Here is a 22877-nt window from a genome sequence, read left to right on the forward strand (position 1 = left end):
TCAAATAGTGGACTTCAATGGTGGCCAACTGGTTGAAGGTTCAAACTGCAGCTTCAATACACGAACACAGACCAGGAATAATGGTCTTATCTAGTGAAACGATTGGTAATTTGATATGCTTTTTAACCACAAATACTCATCCTGCACTAGTCTCATGTAGCGGCAGAAGGTCTGGGAACTTTGGCCACTTTGAATGGCCAAGGCCCGCCCAAGAGGCCATATGACTGACAGGTACAGCAACCAATCACGTTTTGTTTTGTGCTGCATCATGTTCAGGGGCGTGGAAATGTTGGCACAATAACAGACTGGTGTGTAAAACTTTCTGATATATTTTACAGATTCTATTTACATTTTTTTACATACTTTTGAAAATTCAGCATTTAGTTGATCCTGATAAGCGCTCAATGTCACAGTTGTAAACACGACAGCTTCTGTCATGAGGGGGTTTGGCGCCACAGCATTTTTGTTTCCAGGCGGAACGTTAAAGAACACGAAACACACGTCTCCCAGAAATCCTGTATAATCAAACCAATCTGATGACGACTTTGAAACTCGTGAAGTGTTTCCAGCTTAAGTGTGCCTTACACATCAGACGTTTAGTCAACATTCCGTGGGCATGACGTCTGAGGTTAAGACTAATTCTGCACTAGCTCTGCGATGTGCATGCACGACTTGACGCATTACGCAATCACGTTGGAAAGGTCATGCGTGGTTAGCTCTTCATCTGTGTACTTCGGTTCAAAAAGGTAGGGTAGGGCAGTTTCTCCTCAACTCCAACATCATTGTTTTACTTTTTTTGTAAAGGGCGTTTGATTTTCTTTGCACGTTCGCTTTGTAAACACTGGATTGGTAGTTCCGCCTACGTTGTACGTGACCTTTCCAACGTGACTACGTAATGAGTGAGGTTGGGCTGGTGCAAGACGAGCATTTGTGGTTAAAAAGTATATAAATGCTTTTTTTTTTTTTTTAGAAAACAACCGATCATTTTGCTAGATAAGACCCTTATTCTTTGGCTGGGATCATGTAGAACACTTTGAAGCTGCACTGAAACTGTTTTCATAAAACACTTTTTTTCGACTGAAGAAAGACATGAACATTCTGGATGACATGGGGAGTAAATTGTCAGGAAATGTTTATTCTGGAAGTACACTAATCCTTTAAACAGAAAAAATTCTAATATATGTCTGATGTCATATATGTTGTCTATACGTGTCTGCAGTGACACCTAAACGGTCAAGATGGTGCACAGTAAGTCTCCACTCACGTCGGAGTTGTAGGGGCGTTTCAGGCCCTGCTGGTGGCGCGGAGGACCTTGCTGGCCTCCTGGGTAGACGGGATGCTGGGGCAACCTCTGGCCCTGCTGTGGGTACATGGGTCCCATGGAAGGGGGTCTGGAGCCGACCATTCCGGAGGGGGCCATGCCGGGCGGGCCACGGGGTCCGGAGTGCGACAGGAACTGGGTGTTGTAAGAGGAAGCACCACCCATCTGCAGAGCAAAAACAACACAGAGATCCACACCCATCAGAACCAACGTCGGGTAACAATGGCTGGAGACGTGCCTGTTGCCATGACTTATGGCCGTCAGGCCTTGGCCATGAAAGGGAAACGGCAACTAGGTCACCACCGTAAACAATCAAAACTCCTGTGTGGCCGTGATGTCTGCCGTCTAAACCTGGGCAGACAGGCGGCATGTGAAATCTTCTGGAAAAAACGAAGGGAAAATATTTTGCTTTTTCTTTGCAATAATTAAAGCCATGTTTTTGGAATCAAGGCATGTTTATATGCATTCGTCCAGCAGGGGGAGAATTGAGTGCAATGAAACCAAAGGTTACTGTGTGTCATACAAGATAATAATTGCTGAAGTGGAGTGCAAAGCATTTACCACACACACACAAAAAAACAAAAATGAAGGAGAGTTCGCGCCAATCAGATTAACGGTATGAAAAAACAGAGATATTAAACAAGGGGACACGATTCATCACCAAAACATTTAAGCACGTTGAGATCTATTCCAGTGACCTTCCCTTCAGTGCCATTCACCTCAACAAAGGTCGACCACACGTAATGTGAACACAAACAAGTCTCTTACAGGCCCGTAGTTCAGCTCCTGGTTTTGCTTCTCCTGTATCGCGGCGACAGTTGCTGTGGCGGTGGCCGTCGCTGTGGCAGCGGCTGCGGCCACGGCAGCTGCGGCGGCCGCTTGGGTGAAATCGGTGGGCGGGCGGACTCCATGGGGCGGCATCCCGAGGGAACCCCCTCCGTTATTCGGGTAACTAAAGAGGACAGAAGACAAACAGGTTACGAATTGCATTGCATTCGTGTCACAAAATAAGCTGCTGAATAACGTGACCCGGGGTATTTGTAGAACGTGGCGTAAGCGGAGCTGATTATTCACGTTGTCGTGGCAGCAAGGTGTTGGTCTAGCAAGCCAAGGGGGACGCTGACTGCTCCGAGTCAGTGATTCACAAGATTTATTGCGATGCAAATTGATCTTAGGGGACGCGAGCGTGCGTGTGTGTTTCTGTGAGTCAGCGCAGGGGTGGGACATTACAGCGCACACATCCCCCCACTGCGGTGACGTACGCCGGCTGCCTGACGTCACGCAACTCCCACGAGGAGCAGAGTCTAAATACAGCCACACAGACACTGGACAATATTTGCTTTCCTCACCTGCCCCCATATCCAGGCCCGGCCGGGTATCCCCCGCTGGGCCGCCCGTACATGCCCTGCTGCATGAAGCCCTTGTTGGGCTCAGGGTAGCCCTGCTGGCTCATGAACTGAGGGGAGTTCATGCCCGGGCTGTTGCCAGGCATCATGTGACCACCGGCTGAGTTTCCGCCTGGACCCATGGGAGCACCAAAAACCTGCCAACAACAAGAGGAGTTGTTAGATTAGATTGAACATATTTTTTGATGATATTTGCTGACATGTGTGTATATATATATATATATATATATTTGAAAATAATAGCATTGAATATATATATATATATATATATATATATAAATAAATAAATGTATGTATGAAATGAAAAACAACACTATTATATTCAATGCTATTATTTTCAGATATAATAATAACTCATGAAATATGTTTGTATGAAACTCAACTGCACATAAGGAAGTTTTCATAAAAACTTGTCTTCAAGACAGATTTATTAACACATACATGTATAATTAAGTGTTTTTATTATTTAGTGTTTTCTAACGAACTGTGAACAGTGGCTTTACTGAAGTAAATACAATGTTAAGTGACATTGTCCAGAAGTTGTTTTATTTGACATTTTTGTTTCGTTCAAAATGCTGATTGAGCGTTTATATGAGACATGATCCAATTAAATACAGGCACACACACATATGTACATACACTAGTCAACATTTGAAGTGGATCAAAACCTTTCATCAAAGTTGTCCTAAAATCAAAACAATACCTGTTCTTGTCTTAGGACAACTTTGATGAACATTGTTGATCCACTTCAAATGTTGACTACTGTATTCACACACACACACACACACACACACACACACACACACACACACACACACACACACACACACACACACACACATTATATATATATACATACATACATACATACATACATACATGTATATGTATGTATATATAATAAAAGAATTGACAAATAATAAATTATATAAATATAATAAAACTACTAAAAATTAATTATTTTATTATTTTTAACATTATATAACATTTTTATTTATTATAATAATTATTATAATAATTATCATTGAAAATATTATTTTTTATCTTGTTCTTGTTTTTTTTGGCAATTACAGTGATAATTTAAAATAATAATAATAAAAAAAATAATAATAATGTTAATAATAAATACTACTACTACTACTACTAATACTACTACTAATAATAATAATTATTATTATAATAAATAAAAATGGACGTGGCCGTGACCAAAAGTGATGTTTTGATTCAGGGAATGAATAAGTTATTTTATTTATTTAAATTATTTTTTAACAACTTATATATATATATATATATATATATATATATATATATATATATACACACACACACACATATATATACATATATATGTATATATGAATTAGGTTTAGAATTTAAGTAACTAATATTTTTTACATTCTATATTTATATAATTATTAATAAATATTTCTCAATTCCACAGGAAATGCTCTGGATGATTCTGAAGGATTTGTTAATGGAATCTGCTGATTCATTGCCAACAACAAGACTGTTTTGTTTGAGAACCAGACAGGAGTAGGACATCCCTGGAACATGCAGTGCTTTCTTTGAGGTAAACAAGCTGGTGACATCATCACGGCGGATGGCCCTGCTTACCTGGCTGGGTGAAGGATTGGTTACCCCCCACACTGTGGTTACCACAGAGAGGGAGCCGGCAGGCTGATTGGGGCCTTGCTGCCAGGGGACAGGATCATATGGGTAAGAGGCGTCACTGCGGGGCGAGAGAAACACACGGACACAGGAGTTATTAATGCATCTGAGTGCTTCCTGCATAAAACGCTCTTAATTCACTTCTCACTGATCCGCCTCGCATTATCCACAGCCAGATCCACATTATATTCCATCTACGTCTTTTGTCCTGGTATGATATCAGCATATGGTGTGAAGTGCGAGTGTGTGAGAGAGAGAGAGACGATCTTTCTGCGACTTCAGACGTGCCACAGCCACATGCTCTGGAGGTACTCGGCACAATGTTTCCATGGCGACTACACAGTCACTTAGAGACAGGAAAGAGTAACGATGCCAAGGGAGAGGGGGGGTGAGAGAGTAAGTGTGTGTGTGTGTATCTACTGTTTTCTGTGTAACTGGATCAAACCAGATCGCTCTCAATAATCGCTCGCCATCTTTCCATAATTAGCCAAACCACATCACACACTGATTAGAACAGGGAAACATGGACCTTAGTTAGAGTCGACGCCATATTTAATTTGACTTGAATGACAACGAGGCTGTAAGGCATGAATGTTCAATCAGTTGTACTGTTACGCACATCGCTCATCTGAAAGCATGTAAAAATTAGACCTGAATTAAAACTGTGCAATCTATTGAACGGATTACTACGGTACATCTAACTTTCACAGCCTTTCATTCATGTCATTATATATGGTGTTTACCCTCCATAAATGGACCGAAGTGTACACATATGGCTCCAGCAGAACAACATCAGGAAGACTATCACTTAACCCAACAAAACTAAACCTAAATGCGCATTTTAGAGGTCTTGATGGATAGGAATGTGCCCAATAAGCCAACTTAGAACAAAATAGATGGGAACAGAGCCCAAAAAACAATATTAGATAACGCTGAGTTGGCTGTTAACTTGTTTTATGACCTGTAACAATGCATGGTCAAGATTTAACATGCAAAACAACAATCTTAACACTCACTGGTGCAAGTGACATAAGCAAATCATATTTTAGGGAAAATACAAATGGTGGCAAAAAAAACAAACAAACAAAAAAACATCAGTGACTGCCATGCATTTTCAAAGCAACTTGAAAAATTTATCATCAGAAGTTCAGCCAAGAAGCCAAATGTATCTTTTACTGTCGTCGTAAATCCCCAAACCGAAGCAAAACAGACACCACCATTCAAAAGTTTTGCGGTCAGTTTTTTTTTTTTTTTTTTTTTAGGAAATTAATACTTTTAAATCAACAAGAATGCATAAAATTGAACATGACAGTTAAGATATTTTTGGTTTCCAAAAGGTTTCTATTTTTATAAAATGCTGTTATTTTGAACTTTCTATTCATTGAAGAATACTTAAGAAACTAGTCTCTACCAAAAATACTGATAATCACTCTGTTTCTTGAGCAGAAAATCAGCATGTGACACTGAAGACTGGAGTAATGATGCTGAAAATTCAGCTTTGCATCACAGGAATAAATTATAATTTTAAATATATTACAATATAGAAAAGTTATTATATTAAATAGTAAAATATGATGTTTTTGATCAAATAAATGCAGCTTTGGTTTAAAATGATTTTGAAAATTTGACAGACTCCAAACTTTTGAACTGCAGATGAGAAAAAACACTAAATAATAATGCTTGTGCATTAATATTTTCTAATTTATAGTCTAATTAACAAAAATGTGAACACACTAAATGAGCTCTAAATTGTCTTGCTCTTGTCACAATTTCAACAGTGATTCAATTGCAATACTGTGATGCACTGTGATACATTGAATAAAGATGTATAAATACAGATTAATGGCCGTTAAATTATCTAGAGTCACTACTTATTGGCAGGAGTGCCAAAAACCTTGGATACCAAATGGGAGCATTCCAGGTAAAACCTATCCAAGCGGCAACAGCTCGAAAGTATCAAGAAAATTAAACCTGCGAGGGTTTATCGAGTGATAACTGGCTCTGAACAGCTTCTCACCCGAACTGACCCGAGACACCTCAACCCCACTGCCACATGAAAGACTCCTCTCTTTAAAGCCCTCGAAGAAAGCCGAGATCCCCTTCTTGACACATTTCCACCTCGACCTGCGGCAAAGTATCCGCTGGCCTGCAGCCCACAGGATATTGAGGTTCCAACAAAAGGCTCAAAGCGAGAGTCTCGTTGAGGCTGGTCATTGCACTGCCGGGGCAAATAAACAAACTGAACTATCGGCGGCTTAGAGGCATTCCATAGGAGGCAGAGGTTTCTCTTAAAGTTCTTCTGCAGGAAAACCACCAGATACCCCTGCTCTCTGAAACAGGAAACTGCGGTTTCAAAGCCAAATCCTACAGCAGCCAATCAGCAGCTGAGAGACAAAGCAGCCAATCAAAATGTAAAAAACCCAACACTCGTGCAGATTGAGAGCTCAGTAAATGGGAGGAGAAGGTGTGGGCGCGAGGATTCAGTTTGGGGCCCATTGCATGTGCCGCTGCGGGCGATTTATCTTCAGTGTACTGCGGTGAGAGTGAAACTCCAACTTCCACTTTTTCTACATGTTCAGACTGTTTGCTTCATTATCGCAACATAATTCCCTTTATGTGCTCAAATATCAGTGTAAGTCATGAAAATGACCTACCTACGAGAGCCTGCAGTACATCATTTACTAAATATTAAAGGACCACATTACTATAAAAGCTCTAACTAAAAGTACCAAGAGCACATTAAGCAACTGGGTTGTATATTTCTCTTTGCTGGTTTGGAGAACTAACCACTCTAAAGAGTGTGGCCAAAAATACGAATTCCCTTCTTCATGTTGTTCCTTTCCACACATAAAAATAGATTGTCCACGCAGTATTTTTCCAAAAAATGAGAGTGAATATATATATATATATATATATATATATATATGAAGAGTTCAGATGCAAAACCAGCTAAATCCATCTGATGTATTTCTTTAAAATGAGCATTTCTTTCTGGCTACTTTGTATAGGTTTCTATGTAAGTACTGCCACTTCTGATTGGGCTGAGGCTGGAATTTAGTGAGTTTGAAGTAAAAGTATTTGATGGATGTATTCTATGTGTCAGGAGCATTCATTCAGTATCATTATCTCATTTTTGACCGAGATGGCTTTTAGCTGGTTTTGCATCTGAACTCTTCATATATACAATTTTAAAAGGTATATAAATTTAAATAAGTCAAATAAATATCTATAATGTAATACAAATTTTATATGAATTAAATTACAATGCACATATATATTTTATATAATAATTATATATTAATTGTTTAATAAACATATATATTCAAAAATATTACATATTAAGTCTAATATTTTTCATGTTATTACATAATTTTAATACTTACATTTACAATTAAACAACTAAACACATTATACATATCATTATCATTATAAACATTTTTAAAATTATTATAAAATTATTATGTGTAATTATGTGTTATATATTAATTAAATTACAATGCATATATACATATATTTTTATATTTATAATCATTATTTAATCATATATTCAAATTTCATGTAATGTCTAATATTTACATATATTAATATATATAATTTTAATAAACTTACATTTAAAACAACTAAACACACATTACACAAAACACACACACACACATTCCACTTTTATATATATTGTAATGTAACTATACATTATGTGCAATGTAAATTATATATGAAATAAATTACAATGCATGTATATATTTTATAATAATTAAATAATAAATAATCATACATTTTTAAATATTATGTAATATATGTGGAATATTTGAAATATATTAATATAATATATAATTGTAATACACTTTAATAATATTTAAACAAATAACTAAACACACACATATACATACATACACATTAATGCTACTGCTCGCTTTCATTTTAGGGATAACATCATCTTTGACATTTTGCTTAACTTCCTTTTATGTTCCACAGAAGAAAGCCAGTCACATGTTCCAAATGACGTGAGGGTAAGTAAATGACATTTGTCAATTTTGAATCTCCCTTCAAAAATAAAGATTCCAAACAGAACTAAATAAATTTCCAAAGAACTTTTGAATCTTGGGTTCTTTAGAAAACCATCCACATACTGGTACTTCACCTCCAGTGTAACATCAACAACATGTTTTTCTCTCCAAATAACCATAAAGCACTCTTTAGGACCCTTAAACCGACAAAGGCGGCTCAAAGAAGCAAAACACAACAGCCTAACTCGCACAAGGAAAAAAAACACAATTAAAATGCATGCCAAGGTTAATCTCATTCAGATAAGGCTGCAAAACAATAAAAACACATTGCTTCCCTGAAGCTATTACCAAATAGTAGCTAAAATATGCAAAATCAACAATCAAAACATCAGCGCTAGGGTTCAGACTGTTAGGTGCAGCGTTCAGGGAAGCAGGTGTCATTTTGAAAGTTCAATATGTCGTTAGAGAGGAAACAGTGGGCGCGAGTCACACTTTGACTCGCAGCTGCACCGAGCTACTGACCTGTGCGGCGTTGGAGGCAGGGCAGGTTTCATGGAGTTGATGGGGTTCATCGGAGGAACCTAGGGGTCTATGGGACACCCCGAATCTCCTCAACCTAGCAGGCAGTCTGCAAAGAAAGAAAGAAAGAGAAAGACGTGTTAGACTGACAGCACTCAATCAAAACAAAGACTCCGTTCTGCCGTGACTCACTGAGGCAGACGCGTAACGTTGCTGTAGTGGCTTTAACCAATTTCATTTGGAGGGCTCTCGGATGGCTGCGGTTCTGCCCAGAGGCACGAGGGGTTAATCAACAACTGACTGCGCCAGCACATCTTTCTCCGTGCTTTGATAGGGTGGCTTTTGCAATCGTTTCCTCGAGTTGGAGCCTTTCCACCAACCACAGTTTAAAAAGCAGTAAGCACCGCACACAAAGGAGCGAGATTTGACAGCATGTGGCATCGCTCGGGCTGCTGCACCACAGTCGAGAGAATCTCGAGACTGCAGCGGCCGAGACAAAAGCCGGTGCAGAGCGTGAGCTTTAAAACGGGTCGTGGACGACCCCAACGTTACGTCTTACTGCAGGATCCTCGCACTCTCTGCGGAGACGGGAGAAGCCGGGGAAGGAGGGAGGGAGGGAGTGAGGGCTATTTATAGCACGATTTGATTTCAAAAAGAAAAGAGAGATGTGGAAACACAGAGGTTCTCATGGCCGCCACCACCGCTGCTTTGAGATCCGAGCTCTCCATGAAGATAACGCCTTCAACCCCGCTTAATTATTTAAGCCATCAGGGAGCTCGTTCCGACCAAAGAGGGTGCTTCTTTGTGCGTGCGCGTTTAGATTGTACAACGTTAATAATGACAACAAGACCCCCTCCGCCCCACCCCACTGCCTCTCCGTCTGTCTCCGCTCTCGGGGGTGAAGCTTGATTAGCACACATGCTAATTTGCCGCCAACATCAGTGGCTGTCATTCCCCCGCCACCCCTAACACTCTCTCCACCCCCTCGACAACCATTTTCTTCTCCTTCCTTACAGATTTAGGTCAGACACCCCACAGCTTGAAAAGAAAGGTGGATGAGCGCCACCACGTCGAGGGGGGCTGCAGGAAGAGTCGCTCAGAGGAGTGACAGAGTTGATCAGAGAGAGGTTCACCTACAGGGATAATGAGAGGATCGAGCGGAGGATGAGAAAGGGAGGTGGGCGGCAGCGGCAAAATGAGATCCTCCATTGTCGTGTTTTGATAACCACTTGACTGAAGCAGGCTTAGCAATATTTACATGCTCGCATGGCCGTTTTCATTAGCAATTACACCAGCTCTGTCCGTGTAAAGAGCCGTTTATTAAACCCGTGTCTGATTTCAGGCTCTTTGCGATGCTATATTAAAGGATTTGTCTATTTATGGTAAATGCATGTTCTTACAACTAGAAATGCATAACATATAGGTGAAGGCCAAAAAAGACCCCTTCCACCACTACCATTAAAATTCACCTTAAACTATCCGTAGTAGATGGAGTAATTAGTTGTATATTTTCCAAAAAAAAAAAAAAAAAAAAAAAAAAAAAAATTTTTTTTTTTTACAAAATTACTAAATTATAAATGAATAAATTATAGATAGAAAGATAGATGGATAGACAGACAGAAGTCAAATATTCATATAATTAAACATTTTAAAAGATTTAAAGATTTTACAGATAGCCTATATTTATATATTATAAAATATGTTACAAATATGTTAATATATTTAAATAAATGTTTATTTATATATTATAAAATGTTACACATTTTTATTTAAAAAAAACAACAACATATAAATGAATAAATGTAAAAATTATAGATAGATTTCAGTCAAATATTTATATAATTAAATATTTTAAAAATAGATACACATTTAAAGAATAAATAATAAATTAATAAAAGATAGACAGACAGACTTACAGATAGATAGATGTCAAATATTCATATAATTAAATATTTTAAAAATAGATACACATTTAAAGAAAGCTTAATATGTATTTAAATAAATATTTATTTACATATTGTATTATAAAATGTATTACACATTTGTATAAAAACAGATTAATAAAAAACAAAATGTTGAAAAAAAGAACATATTTAAATAAAACGTAATCTATATTAAAATAAATATTTATGTATATATAATATTATAAAATATAGATAAAAATAGATTAACATATAAATAAATAAATAATAAATTATAGATAGATAGAACGATTTATATCAATTATTCCTATAATTAAATTATGTCATATATTAGTGCACCACAGCAATTTTTACTATTATTAATTAATCATTAGAATAATTACTTTATAATAATTATAAAATAATAAAAATATAAAAAAAACACATGAATTAAATAATATATATATAGTAATAATAACAGAAAATATACTAAAAATGTGTATATAATTTTCTTAAGAAATTAAAATTTTATTTTTATAAATAATAATAATAATAATAATAATAAAGTAATCAGTAAATTACAAATATTTTCCTGGGGGAAAAATGTACAATTCATCATTTAGAATAATTATTTCATAATAATTATAAAAAAAAAAAATATATATATATATATATATATATATATATATATATATATATATATATATATATATAAAAATAAAAACACATTATTAAAATTATAATATTTTTTATTTATAATATAATAAAATAAAACATTTACAATTTTGCATATATTTTTAAGAAATGAAAATTTAATTTATTATAATAATAATAATAATAATAATAATAACGGAATCCGTAAATTACACATTTTTCTAGGGGGAAAATGCCATAGCACTAGGTGCAAAAGCAAAAGCTTCTTTAAAAAAAAAAAAAAAAGCATAATCATTTATGAAATATAATCATTTTAATAAATTGGTAAACAATAAATAGCATATTTTTATTTAAAAAATAAAACAAAAATAATTAAATATAATCTATAAAAATAAAATCAATAAAAATATTTTTAAAAAGGCCACAGCATGAGCTGCAATGGGTGGAAAAAGTACCCAAAAGTACCAAAATTGTCCAAAGCATGGGAACGAAAGTACATTTCGAAAATATTAAGTTAACCAAGATCAACATGCAAAATTACATTTCCATCTCAACGATTTTCTGAAAAATGCATTTTCAACTAATTAATAAAGAAATAAATCAAGAGATTAATCAATTACTTTAAAAATGACATATTTATACATCATATCAATTGTATAATATATATGGGGAAAAAAAACTGAGTGGTGTTTGCCCTTGCAAAAATCACTGTCACAATACTAGGACAGCACATGCTAAGGCACTGTGGGTTAATTTCTTACTGTTCCAGGGCAAAGCAGCCCAACCTCATCTCTCTAGACCACTAATAATTATCAGCTCTCTGTATCAAGCCAAAATGTCTGTTTACTACTTTTGATTTCTGGAACTCGTATCGTACGCATTACCTTCTAGATTAATTAACCGGCGAGTGACGAGCATTAATGCCATTTAATTAGCCTGGTGCAGCTCAGCCCACCCCTGTAATCATTAATCTCTCATATTGGAACAATCCTTCAGTGAAGGAATCTATTCAGATAGTGGACAACCGTAATCCATCCGCTCTGGAAACACGATCCGGCGCCTGCGAGGAGCACACACACATAGTTAAAGACCCCATGATGTGTCTTGAACACGGTTTGCTGTCCTTTGTTGACATATTTCCTATTGCAACAAAGTCACAGCCACACAACTTGCTGTTACAAACGTAACATTCTCTTTCTAGAGAGCATCTGATTGGATGACAAATTGTACACGCCCCTGAGTGCAAGATGAGTCATCAAAATTTCTAGCCCACTCCCCAAGTAGAGAAACAGGAATCAAGTTTTTGGAATCAAGCCACAAAAATTCAATTTCAAACACAAGGTCTTTTAAAGCATACCCGCACACCAAAGTAAACATCCAACACCACACGTGGCAAGCGTAACCACGAGCCAAGGTTCGCTCAAACCGTCAGCAAAGGACACACACACTTATATGAAGCACTAAGTCTCATTTTGTGCTGTGAAATAATGCGCTTCAGCATCTTTGCTTATTGCTTTCCCTTCACTGTGTGACGGATAACAGCACAAACAGTTCTTGCCCTGGAATGAACAGAACACACTGTTCTTTACTGCTGGGCTCCTTCTAACCCCCTCCTCTCTTTTCCTCTAGTTCCACCCCTGGCCTGCAGTGACCCGTTCCTGCTGGGCTTCCCTCCCTTTCTCCAGTTCCTCCAACACGTGGGCCATCCTTTCTTTCTCGTACCATTTCCTTCACTTTTAACTTTCTCTACCCCTCGTGGCACGCCGAGTCTCTTCCTGCACCTATCCGACAGGACCGTTCGGTCTGGGACATCAGGGCAAGACGGCACCACGGGTGTGACCGTTAAGGGCACGAAACGCCTCTGCTTTTTTTTTTTTTGCCAAGCAGCACACAAAAGCTCACAGGCCTTTGATTTCTGATAGGCCGGAGAAATGCCTGTGTGTCAGCGCTCTTGAAATGAAGTGCAGATTCAGCTCTCTACAGGGACTGCGCTTTCAGAGGACAGAACCTGAAACACAGCGCAGGTTAGGAGAGTATTCTAGGAATCATCGAGACTGGGATAAAAAGGAGTATCGTACTGCATCTGAATTTGCAGTTTTTGTCACTTTTTAACGCTACAGCGTGTGTTTTCTGTGTCACTAGCAGCACCATATGGAATGAACGATTCTGGTTCAAAGGTGTGAGTTTGCAGCAGGACTACCTGTTTAGCCAAACAATGGAAGGCAAGTAAAGTTTTTGGGGAAATCTTTTTTCACAATCCTTTTTGGTGCTGCTAGTGTCATAGAAATCAAGTGTTTTTAGTAATTGGCATTATTAGTAATTTAAAAAATAAAATAAATAAATAAATATATATATATATATATATATATATATATATATATAAAACGAAAAATATACAAATAGCCACAAATTAAATTTAGTTTTAGATAAATGGTAAAATAGTAACAACAACAAAAAGTAATATTAATTATTATTATTATTATTAAAATAATAATAATAATAATAATAATAATAATAATAATAATATTGCTTGTTTTTTTTTTTTTTTTAATCAAATTGTATTTTAGCTTTGGATAACTGGTAATAATAAAAATAACATTAATGATCAAATAAACAATAATAATAATAATAATAATAATAATATTATTATTATTATTATTACTACTATTATTATTTTTCTTATTACTATAAATAATTAAATTAAAAACGAATTAAAATTAAATAATTTGTAAGAACTAAAATATTAATTTGTTATTTATTCAATCATAGTTTTTTATTCATTTTTATATTTTTATATTTATTTAATTTTAAATTAAAAAAATCATGTATGGGAGTAATGTAAGTGTTCACTGTTTGATGAAGAGCTTTTAAGCTCGAAACATCACCTGTGGTGAGAACATAAATATTTTTCTACCTCTGGAACTGTGGAGTATTTTTTTTAAATTTCATATTCTTGTGTGGTGGAGCTCCCACACTGAACTTTTTGTTGCACAGCTGGACTGTTTTTTTTTTTTAAACAAACAAACACAATAATAATAACAATTAATAATAATAACATGATTAATAATAATAATAATAATAATAATAATAATAATAATAATAATAATAATACAAACAATAGGAAAATAATAAAAATAAAAATAATATTATTATAAATAATAATTATAATAACAATTTGATTAAATTAAATAAATCAAATAATTAGAAATAATTAAAATATTAATTTATTTATTAAATCCTTGTTTTTTATTTTTATATTTTCAGATTTATTATTTATTTTTAAAGAAGCAAATAAATAAAAAATAAACATATAGTTAATGCATTAACTTTGGCAGCCCTAAAATATTAAGACTAAAGTAAAAACTAAAATGTACAATTCCGAAAAATACCAAAAAATTATAAACTAAAATAAAAAGTAACAATTATAGTGAAAAATAATAATAAAAAATAAAAATATCGATATATTATACATCAATATATAAAATAATATAATAATTATATATATATATATATATATATATATATATATATATATATATATATATATATATATATAAACCTGAACTTAAGTTTCTAAGTGTCCCTAAATCCAAAAGTTAGCTAAAATCTATGTAAAATACAGAATTAAAAAAAAATGAAAAAAAAAAAACAGAAAAGCACAGCTAAAGAAATAACTTCAACAAAACAGCCCATTTCCACATTTTTTCCCACCCAATAACGACATTGCTTGCGATCCAGCAACTTCAAACGAAGGACAATCCCAGTGCATCAGTAAGAACAGTGGTAGCTAAAGACTAGCTGGGAAACCGCCTGTCCAAAAATCCACAATTCGTCTGCCTGCCAAATGGGGGAGCGCCTTGGGTCACATGGTTAGGCCTACCCTCCCCCACGTAGCTGAAGCCAGAGCCGAGAATCTGCTGCCAAACAGAGAGAGAGAGAGAGAGAGAGAGAGAGAGAGAGAAAGAGAAAGAAAGAGGCTGGGGGCTGGGGGCTGGGGAAGGGGACGGAGGATTAGGAACCACAGGAAGGCTGGGCCTGATAACGCATTCCTCCACACATGTGCACACAAACACACACACACACACACACACACACACACACACACACTTGCAGCTCTCTGGCTAAAAGTGTCTCAACACCAGCGACGGAGCTGCAGCGAAGAATGCAGGCTTGAAACTGTAAGCTAGAACAGTATAATAAAGATCATTGTGGATATAAAAAGACACTGAGTGCAAGTAAGTTGAGGGAAAAACGGGACGCCGCAACACATATACGCCTACAGACAGTGAGCTGTGAAGAACACCGATCATATCTCTTACCTGAGAGATCAGGAAACAAATTGCCCGGCGATTTACTCAAAGCTGAAAGAATACAGGGTGTCTGACAGTGCGGTGCAATAAATGCATCAACGCATGAATGTATGAGAGTACCGATGCTCTATTACTGCAGCAAAATGCACGTAAAAACACGCCACAGATTGAGCCGTTAAGTGTTGTGACTTGTCGGCTGAAGTTGGAGAGCTGGGTCAGTTGTAAGTAGGTAAACTGACGATGCATTCAATGCATCGCCCTCAAACATCCACCACCCACCTACAGAAATGCATACCAGTGATGAAAATGGAAATTTGATTCTTCGCACAGAGATAAAAAAGTGAATGTTCTCAGTTCAACTCATACCTGCCTTATAATCTCGCTGCGCCTTTAGGCCTCGGCAGATTGTGTGATGCAAGTTCGACGTGCAGCAAAGACTCCGACATGGAAAAATATGCAAACGTAACTTGAATCCCGGTGTATAGATGAGTTGTTTTCGGGAGAGGGAAGCTCAGTATAGCTGTGAGGCAACGACAAGCGCGCTGCTGTTTGTGTGTGTAGCGCATGCCACCTTGTAGGTCAGCTTTATTTGTTCAGTGTCCAGGCCCGTGTTTGGTGCTGTTTGAATTTCTCAAACACACACACACACACACACACACACACACACGCAGGACTTGAAGAGTGTGTGAGTGTGTTCAAGCCGGTCTGCCACCTCCCTTTGAATAAATTCATTAGCAGCAAACAGAAAGTAAAGAACAACCGGTTTTTGCACACTGCCTTGTCCTGGTGTACACCTACGAGAGCAGAGCCAGATGCAAGAGATTCAGAAGGTGTGTGAACACTCAGCGGCATGTCAGCATCCAATTATTCTGAGTCAGTTCCAGTTAAAAGCTTAAGCACTTCAAGGGTTTGTTTTAAAGTCAGAGACAGGTGATTTTCACCCCAATAAAGGTAGTTTAAAGGCATATTTCACCCCAAAAATTGAGCAACCCACATTATATCCAATATATATATAAAATTAATAAATTGTAAATTAATAAATTATAGATTAATAGATAGATAGATAGATAGATAGACAGACAGACAGACAGGAGTCAAATATTCATAAAATTAAATATTTTAAAAGATTTAAAGATTCTAAAGGTTTAAAGAAAGCCTAAATATTTATTTATATATTATAAAATATGTTACAAATATGTTAATATATTTAAATAAATGTTTATTTATATATTATAAAATGTTACACATTTTTATTAAAAAAACATATAAATGGATAAATAAATGGAAAAATTATAGATAGATTTCAGTCAAATATTTATATAATTAAATATTTAAAAAATAGATAGACATTTAAAAAAAGCTTAATATGTATTTAAATAAATATTTATTTATATATATTGCATTAAATCAAACATTTTTACAAAATAGGTTAACATATAAAAGAATAAATAATAAATGCATAACAAATAGATAGATAGACAGATAGATGACAAATATTTAATATGAAATAATTTTAAAATAGATACACATTTGAAGAAAGCTTAATATGCATTTAAATAAATAATTATTTATATATTGTATTATAAAATGTATTACACATTTTTTATATAAACATAATAAAGAAAAACAAAATGTTGAAACAACTTAAAAAAAAAACGTATAAAAAAAGAAAATATTTATAACCTTGAAAACATTTTTAAAAATGTAATACATATTAAAATAAATATTTATGTATATTATAAAATATAATTATAATAACAAAAAAGATTAACAAATAAATTAAAGTCGAATAAATAAAATTAAAGTTTTTGTAGTCCATACAAAGAAAGCCAGTGGGGTCCAGTGCATTCACTCACCCTCACGTCATTTCAAACTTTTGACTTTCTTCTGTGGAACACAGAAAAATAACTTATTTTAAAGAAATGTTGAACTTTTTGCCCAAACAATGAAATGGGTGCTAAAACATTATTGACTTCCACTGTATCAAAAAAAGAGTACCGAGACGTTTGCTAAAAAAGCCTTTGTTCCACAAAAGAAAGAAAACAGGTTTGTAATGATAAGAGGTTAAGTACATGTTCTCTTTTTTTGGGATAGACTATCCCTTTAAATGCAAGACTAAATTCCAAACGATACTACTATGACATCGCCAGCATGGAACGTGATGTGCATCCATGTTTCATAACACATCTGTGAGCGCTTTGCGCGTTTGTTTGTGTCTGGAGGAGCGGCAGGGCGTCAGGCCAGAGCAAGTACGTAGTGATAGAACGAAACAGACGGTGACTATCTTCACTCAGCAGATTTAGTGGGTCTCTCCAGGTCAAGATCTCTAATGTTCCTCAGTGAGGAACACCATCTCTTTGAGTCGGGGGGGGAAACGCTCGTCGCCACAAGGCTCATCTCATCACCATAAAACTATCACAAACACTTCTGCTTCTCGTCTACAGTCCGCTTGCAGGGTTGGGAGCTTAAAAAACTCCCATAAAGATATCCTTGGTGGAAAGACTTGCTCTCCATGTAGAAACAAGACATTCCTCAAGGAAACTGCCTGAGAAGTTCTTCAACCGCATACATTCCTTGTCTCGTCAGGTCCAAAACTAAGATGTAAAACTTGTCGATACTATAAAACGTTTTGGGTACTTGTCAACTGTCCCAGGTTCCCCAGTGTCAATCAAAACTCTCATAAAGACAGTGGAAGTCAGTGGAAAGACTTGCTCTGAAGATGTTCCTCAAGGAAAATGACTGGGAAAGACCTTTAATAGCAAGCACAGCCATTGTGTTTCTACGTTAGAAATTGTGAGCAACGCAGCCGAAACGCATCAGCGTTCATAAGTTATTAGCAAAGCAATCGAGTTGCATTGCCATTCTCGGAGGCAAGAAAAGGTTGAGTGGAAGTGCACAATGGTGCACATTCATTTGGCCGATATCAGATTTCTTCACGGGCATCAGTGAACGGTCTATAAGAGCCCAAGCCTCGCTGCTCTAAAAACCATTTCCCCCCGTTCGCACTCGTTGGGATCGAGCAGCAGCGAATGCAAATGGCGTCACATTGTATCGATTCTCCTTTAATGACTTTGTTACGCCTCTGACTGTCCTTTACAAAAGCAGAGCTGGCTGGTTCGTTCAAGGGCCTCCGCTTGATAAACTTGTCTGACTTCAATGCTCAGCTGCTCGGTGCGTGTGTGAGTGTGTCTCTCTCTCGCTCGCTCGCTCTCAGCTGCAACGTGACTCACTCTGCACACAGCAGTGTCTTTCTCTCCCTTGCTGGTGTGGAGGGAAAAACAGGTTGACTGACTGATGGTTTGGCTGATGAACGGTGACAGAGCCACTCGATGGAGACTTGCATAGAGACAGCGTTCTGCCAGCCAACAGCGGCCCCCCTGCTCCGTTATCAGAGAGCGATGCTTGGCGCGCGGCTTCCGCGGGGCAGTAAAAGAGCTTCTGCTGGGATCGTAGTCTAATGGCAGTGTTTTGACTGCCGGTGTTTCAAATCCTCACATAATGCGATACTTCCTACGGATGAGTGGGTGGCCTCTCGATATCAATACGAGGGGCTTGAAAATGAGCGAGGTTCGGGCGTATCTTATTCACGGGAACGTGACGAGCCCTACTCATGCACGTTTGCTTAAAGAAGCTCCCCTGCTGATGACTAGCTGCAATCATGGGACTCATCATGACAAGGCTCAGAGCCTGGGCTGAGTGCACACGCAATGACAGTGTCAAGCTGATTCTGAAACACACCACAACCCACCATTACACCTGCATCCAGAAAGAAAAACTGGATGAAAAGGCTCGTCCACACCCCAAAGCATTTGCGACTAATTGAGCAATTTGTCTTTTGCGCTCATTTATTTTGTCCATTCACGTCAAGGCGCGGCTTGAAATGGAAAAAACAACAACGCCAGCCCTGAAACCAAAAGGCCTGAAGAAAACAATGTCCCAAATCGCTCATGGTCATACCACCAGGCCCTGATGAAATCTGGGGAATTTTCAAAAGGCCAACATTTGCTAAATGGTTCAAATGCATCATTAAATTAGCCAATACCCAATAAACACACTGTACGCTGACACACAATTTGTTGATGCTTTATAAATATCTATATATAATATATACACATATATATAATATATACACACACATATACATATACATATATATACACATACACATTTACATACATGTATATATATATATAAAGAAAAGTGCGTATTTTAAAGATATTTATAGATTTTTTTTTAGATATTTATATAATTTACGGATAAATAAATAAATAAATAAAAGTTTATTTTAAAGATAGATAAATCTATAAAAAGACAATAAATTATATATTTATATAATTTTAAAAATACTAAAATACTAAAAATATTAGAAATGAATATTAAAAATAAATAAATATGGATTATTATTTAAAGAAAATATATATAGTCTATTAAGTCTGTCATAAGACTTTTATTTTGAAATATATTTATATATATATATATATATAAAATAAGTATATATTTTTAAATACATTTATATATAGTAAATCAATATTTATTTTTTATTTAAAAAATAAAATTGAATACATTATATTTAAATGCATACATATATAAAACACAAAAAAACATATTATATATTAAATGTATTATTAAATACGTAAAATATATACGTGAAAACATATGTAGATAGATACACAATAAAAATGGAATAAATATCTTGAAATATATACATAATAAACTGTATATATACACAATTTATTTCTTTTCACAAAAATCCATTTGATGTTTATTTTATGTATATATAACTAAAACTATATGTTTTGTGTATATATAACTATAACTGTGTGAAAGCCCATCACATCTTCAACACACAGCGGTCCTATGACAAGTAGCACCAACTTTCTAATACAAACACACTTGCAACCATGCAGCTGTCATTTAAAGTCACCGTTCAGTTAGTCAGGCAGTATTTGTCAAGAAACGAATGTCCTTGCAGTGGCAGGTGTATGAACCCTGTGCCCGGTCATAAGTCTGACCCACTAATCAGCTTAGAAGAGGAAGAAGAGGAAATCATTGCTCAGAAGACAGGAAGAACATTCTGCAGCTGTAACAGGAAGCTAGAGCACTCAAGCATCCAAGTAGCCTAGCATGGAATAACACAAACATGTGAGAAAACGTTAGTCAGGGGGTCTGTTTGACGACACAGCGCTACACCTCTGTTTTCTCAGGTTGTGGGCGTATTGTGGTCAAGAGGCCAGCGAGAGCAGCCGGGGACTGTTTGCGTATGTGGTAAGACAAAGTCAGAGGAACAGGTCAGTCGCAATTCTGCTGGGGCTTTTTACACTGTGTCAGTAAAGAGTGTGTCAGTGTCCCACCCCTGCACTGACTCACCGTTTCAGTCTGACAAACACACGCACACCCCCTTAAGCGTTCACACACTCTACGGCCTCTCCTAACAGATCTACCAGGGTGCACAATTGTCACTAAATGTGAAAGCTAAATCGGAGATCCGAGCTGGAGGAAACCCAGGACTAATGCTTCTCCATCACTCAGACAGACACAGAGCAGATGCTGAGGGCACCTGAGTGGGTAAAGCTGTCAGGGGCAACAGATACAAACCAACAGATCCCAGATCAACTGAGTGATGGGCTTGCTGCATCATCAGCTCAAAAGATCACACACCAAAACCTCTTTCCCATCTAAACAAGCATGACACGATTTATAAGTGACTGAGCATTAGAGATGCGAAGTCTTTCTCCTAGTTTTAAGAACTAAACATTGAGTGTAATTAAATTGTGTACTTTCAAGCCATCAAAAACTGAATTGATATAACATACAGATGTCATACATAAATAATATAGTTTATGGAAACCAACTGACAAAGGATCAAGCAGCCATCAAATGAAAACAAAAATTACGAGAAGAAAAATATCAATGCAAGATATTAATTAACTAATCATGTTTTTGATGAAATATTTACTAAGAATATGACTGCTTCAAAATAATCCAATCATAATCAATAAATACAAGTAAACTGGGCAGGTTAGTTAACTCGCCCAAATGCATCCTATACATAAGAGATTAACAGCATAAACAACATAATATTATAACTTACACAAAATGACACTAATGCTTCAGTTGTGCGCTTTTCAAAACATGTAAATGTAAACAATTGTTTTTCAGTTTTCATATCAAGTTTTAATTGCTAATAAAATATTGAAATAAAATATTGAAAATGAAGTAAATAGAAATAAATAATATTAATAATAAAGTTATACTAAATAATTTAACAAAGCAATTAAAATACTTAAAGCAATAAATACAATATAAATATTAATAAATTATAATACAATATTTAAAAAATATATACAAATATAAATACAAATATCATTATTTTATATCATTATAAAATATATAAAATATATTTATGAAAAAGTGTGCATATATATACACTACAAAAAGTAAATATATATAAAATGTTAATTTCTAAAATTAAATAAATATAAATAATCATAAAGTGTAGTAAACAATAAATATGTTAACATCAAAATACATTAAATCACAATACTACATATACATACACAATTATATATATATAAAATATATATACATATATATACATACATATATATATATATATATATATATATATATATATATATATATATATATATATATATATATACATATATATATATATATATATATATACATACATACATATATATACATACATATACACACACATATATATATATATATATATATATATATATATATATATACACACACACATATACATATATACATATATATATACATACATATATATATATATATATGTATATATGTATACACACACACACACACACAAAGTAAAAATATAAAATATACATAAAATGTTATATATATTAAAAAAAAAAAAAAAGTTTAATAACTTCTAATTTAATATCTTCTAAAATGTATGTATATTTCAGATTGTTATGTATATTTAAGATTCAAGACTAGCAGGTTCAAGCTGCTTTAAGCTTTAATGAAGCAGATTTCATTTGGCCCAGATCTGGAACCAGCTCCGGCACACTCACGAGCCAGCAGACTGTCAAAAAGTTTAAGGTATG

General features: G+C 35.3%; 1 protein-coding gene across 3 annotated transcripts in view; it reads right to left on the reverse strand.

Moving 5' to 3' along the window:
• Positions 1 to 22877, reverse strand: part of zmiz2 (zinc finger, MIZ-type containing 2) — a 49211-nt gene that overhangs the window by 12691 nt on the left and 13643 nt on the right. For 2 of the 3 annotated variants that reach the window (XM_051121459.1, XM_051121457.1), the window contains exons 2-6: positions 8922 to 9027; positions 4342 to 4456; positions 2671 to 2864; positions 2090 to 2273; positions 1265 to 1486 (exon numbers count right to left, since the gene is read on the reverse strand). In XM_051121459.1, coding sequence (XP_050977416.1) covers positions 1265 to 1486; positions 2090 to 2273; positions 2671 to 2864; positions 4342 to 4456; positions 8922 to 8971 — 765 coding nt within the window. In that variant the 5' untranslated portion in view covers positions 8972 to 9027. Of the gene's footprint in view, positions 1 to 1264; positions 1487 to 2089; positions 2274 to 2670; positions 2865 to 4341; positions 4457 to 8921; positions 9028 to 9110; positions 9370 to 22877 lie in introns of those variants that run through there. The other variant, XM_051121458.1, reaches the window with a different exon arrangement.

This window comes from Labeo rohita, chromosome 10, assembly GCF_022985175.1.
Source record: "Labeo rohita strain BAU-BD-2019 chromosome 10, IGBB_LRoh.1.0, whole genome shotgun sequence".
Classification (NCBI taxonomy): domain Eukaryota; kingdom Metazoa; phylum Chordata; class Actinopteri; order Cypriniformes; family Cyprinidae; genus Labeo; species Labeo rohita.